Source organism: Pyxicephalus adspersus, chromosome 11 (genome assembly GCF_032062135.1).
Source record: "Pyxicephalus adspersus chromosome 11, UCB_Pads_2.0, whole genome shotgun sequence".
NCBI classification, from domain to species: domain Eukaryota; kingdom Metazoa; phylum Chordata; class Amphibia; order Anura; family Pyxicephalidae; genus Pyxicephalus; species Pyxicephalus adspersus.
The window spans coordinates 997673-1000247 of record NC_092868.1 but is presented as its reverse complement, the minus strand read 5'-3'; the positions used below and the strand labels follow the sequence as shown (position 1 = coordinate 1000247).

Genomic DNA, 2575 nt, shown 5'->3' with positions numbered 1-2575 from the left:
GTGTTGGAAGTAAGGGGTTGTAACAGAGGTATGTAGTTAGACTGGGGGGTGTAGTAGGGGTAAGAAGTTATATCAGGGGGTTATTGGAGGTAAGTAAGGGGGTGTAGGGGATAAGTAGTTATTTTGGGGGGTTGGAGGTAAGGGTATGTAGTAGGGGTAAGTAGTTATATTGGTGGATGTTAGAGATAAGTAAGAGGATGTAGTAGGGGTAGGTAGTTATTTTGGGGGATGTAGTAGGGGTAAGTAGTTATAATAGGGGGTGTTAGAGGTAAGTATGGGGTTGTAGTGGGGTAGGTAGTTATATTGGGGGGTGTAGTAGGGGTAAGTAGTTATAATGGGGGGTGTTAGAGGTAAGTATGGGGTTGTAGTGGGGTAGGTAATTATATTGGGGGGTGTAGTAGGGGTAAGTGGTAATGCAGATCAGTCCCCAATCCCCCCTTAGAAAGATGCCTCCATACCACAGGGCACCGCTGCCAACATTCACTGGCACAGTGCACTTTGTGCCACCTTGGGGTAATCATGGCACCTCTGCTGGCACTGTGCGCTCCCCTGCAATGATCCCCATGGAAGGGGGGGGGGTTGCCCATCCTCTGGCAGTTGCCCAGCCAGTGATGGATGGCAGGGCATGGAGTGGGCAGGGGGGGCCCTCTGTTTGCTCACTGAGCCTCTTGTTTGCTGACAATAAAGCTCCTCAGACTGGTTTCTGGGATTCTCTGCTATCCCCCCCTTCACAGAGGCAATGTAACCCCTTCCCATCCGGGGATCAGAAGTTACCCCCCCACCATCTGGAGACACCCCTGCCTCCCAGATGTGCAAACAGAATCTCCCTGTTATTTTGGGAGCTGCCAAACCGGTTCTGTGCTGGTGAGCAGAGACATGTCTGCAGGGACTGAGAGGAGAAGAAGAAGGGGGGGCTGGGACATGTCAGCACAATACTCCCCTCCCCCCCCCTGTCCCCAGTCAGTGCACACAGCTCCTCTCTCTCAGTCTGCACTCACTGCACTCAGGGAGCACAGCAGGTGCCAGGCATGACCTAGGGGGTGCAGGGTATTGGGAGGATGAGTGGGGGGCAGAGACACAGGGGGTTAGGGAGGGGGTGAAACACAAAGGGGGAGAATGTGAAAAAACAAAAAAGTGGAGTTACATGGAGACAGAGAGCCAAGGAAACACCTGCCAGAGACACAAGGAAGGACGCCCCAAACATAGGGGGCCTGCTGATACAGATCCCGATTCTCCGTGCCATGATCTCCCCGGGATGCCAGGACCTACAAGACGACGCAACGCCCCTGGACGCTCACAATGAGGTACGGTGACTTTCCGACCAACTGTGAGATGTGGCGGAGACTTTCCCCTCCAACTTGTTGATCTGAAACTTCCAGCCATTATGGGCTATGGGACCCCATGGGGGAGGGGGGGGGACTTGTTGTGGTGACTTTGCAATGTGATTTGCAGAATTGGGGGGGCTGGGGAAGTTTCTTGTCACTCTCTCCTTGTTATTGGTCCCTTTGTTCTGAGAAGTTCCCAGTAACACAATGCAGCTCTCAGCCCCCTCCTGGTCACATTACTGGGGCAAGGGGGGGTGCATGGAGCCCCCCCCAAAAAAATCTCCCACAAGGAGGAAGATCTGGGATGATTGGATTAGACTTGTGTCTACAGTTCCCCCATTATAGAGCCCATCCACCCCAAAGTGATATTTTCGGTTCTGGGGGGGAGGGGGGGGGATGTATGGGGTCACCTTTTCCTCTGTAATCATCACATCATATTCACAACCAGTCCCCTGGTGACCCCTATGATATACAGTAGCTGGTTGTGATTGTACTGCATGTTCTAGGTTTGTGTATATAGTGCATAGGTCAGTATTAGGGGCCCCTGTTCAGTTGTCCATTGGCAGGCCGGGCCCTGTTCCTGTCCACGCTGTACCCTTCTATTATTAGCTCCTTGTGGTGTCACTGTGCCAACCCTGGGTATGACTATTATATCGCCTGCAATGAGGGAAGAGAACCTGTCATTTAGGATAAAACAATGCAGGTCACATGATCACCCACACACGTGACCACATCCGACCAATCAAGAATGTTTGGGGCCCCTGGCACTATGGTGATTGACCTTTACTTGTTTATAAAGTTCGGGCATCATCGGAGGAGTGCACAATCCTTTGTACCAACCTCACCCCGTGTTTCTAATATCATCCAATGCCCATTATTAGGGAGAAGCCAATCAGCCCACTAATATGTACACCAACAAACTCCATGCAGATATTGTCCATGCTACAAGGCCAGGGTGCTATCCACTGAGCCAAAATGCTGACCTCCAGTCCAATGGGGCAAAGATCACTTGGCAGGTCAGGGGTGTGGCATCAAGGATCTTTTATTCCAACCTCCAAAGTATGGGGGCGCTCCGCCCACTGACCTCAGATGTAAGGGGCGCTCTGCCCACTGACCTCAGATGAAAGGGAGGCTCTGCCCACTGACCTGAGATGTAAGGGGTGCTCTGCCCACTGACCTGAGATGAAAGGGGCACTCTGCCCACTGACCTGAGATGAAAGGGGTGCTCTGCCCACTGACCTGAGATGAAA

The 2575-nt window shown here is 52.3% G+C and overlaps 1 protein-coding gene and 1 long non-coding RNA gene across 3 annotated transcripts in view; one reads left to right on the top strand and one right to left on the bottom strand.

Moving 5' to 3' along the window:
• Positions 1-2575, bottom strand: part of LOC140341340 (uncharacterized) — a 42947-nt gene that overhangs the window by 20073 nt on the left and 20299 nt on the right. The gene's annotated exons all lie outside the window — the stretch shown is intronic.
• Positions 1117-2575, top strand: part of ARHGEF19 (Rho guanine nucleotide exchange factor 19) — a gene marked incomplete in the record, with an annotated part of 23991 nt that continues 22532 nt past the window's right edge. Inside the window, 1 exon segment of the mRNA XM_072427015.1 lies at positions 1117-1304. Within this exon segment, the coding sequence (XP_072283116.1) occupies positions 1300-1304 (5 nt within the window).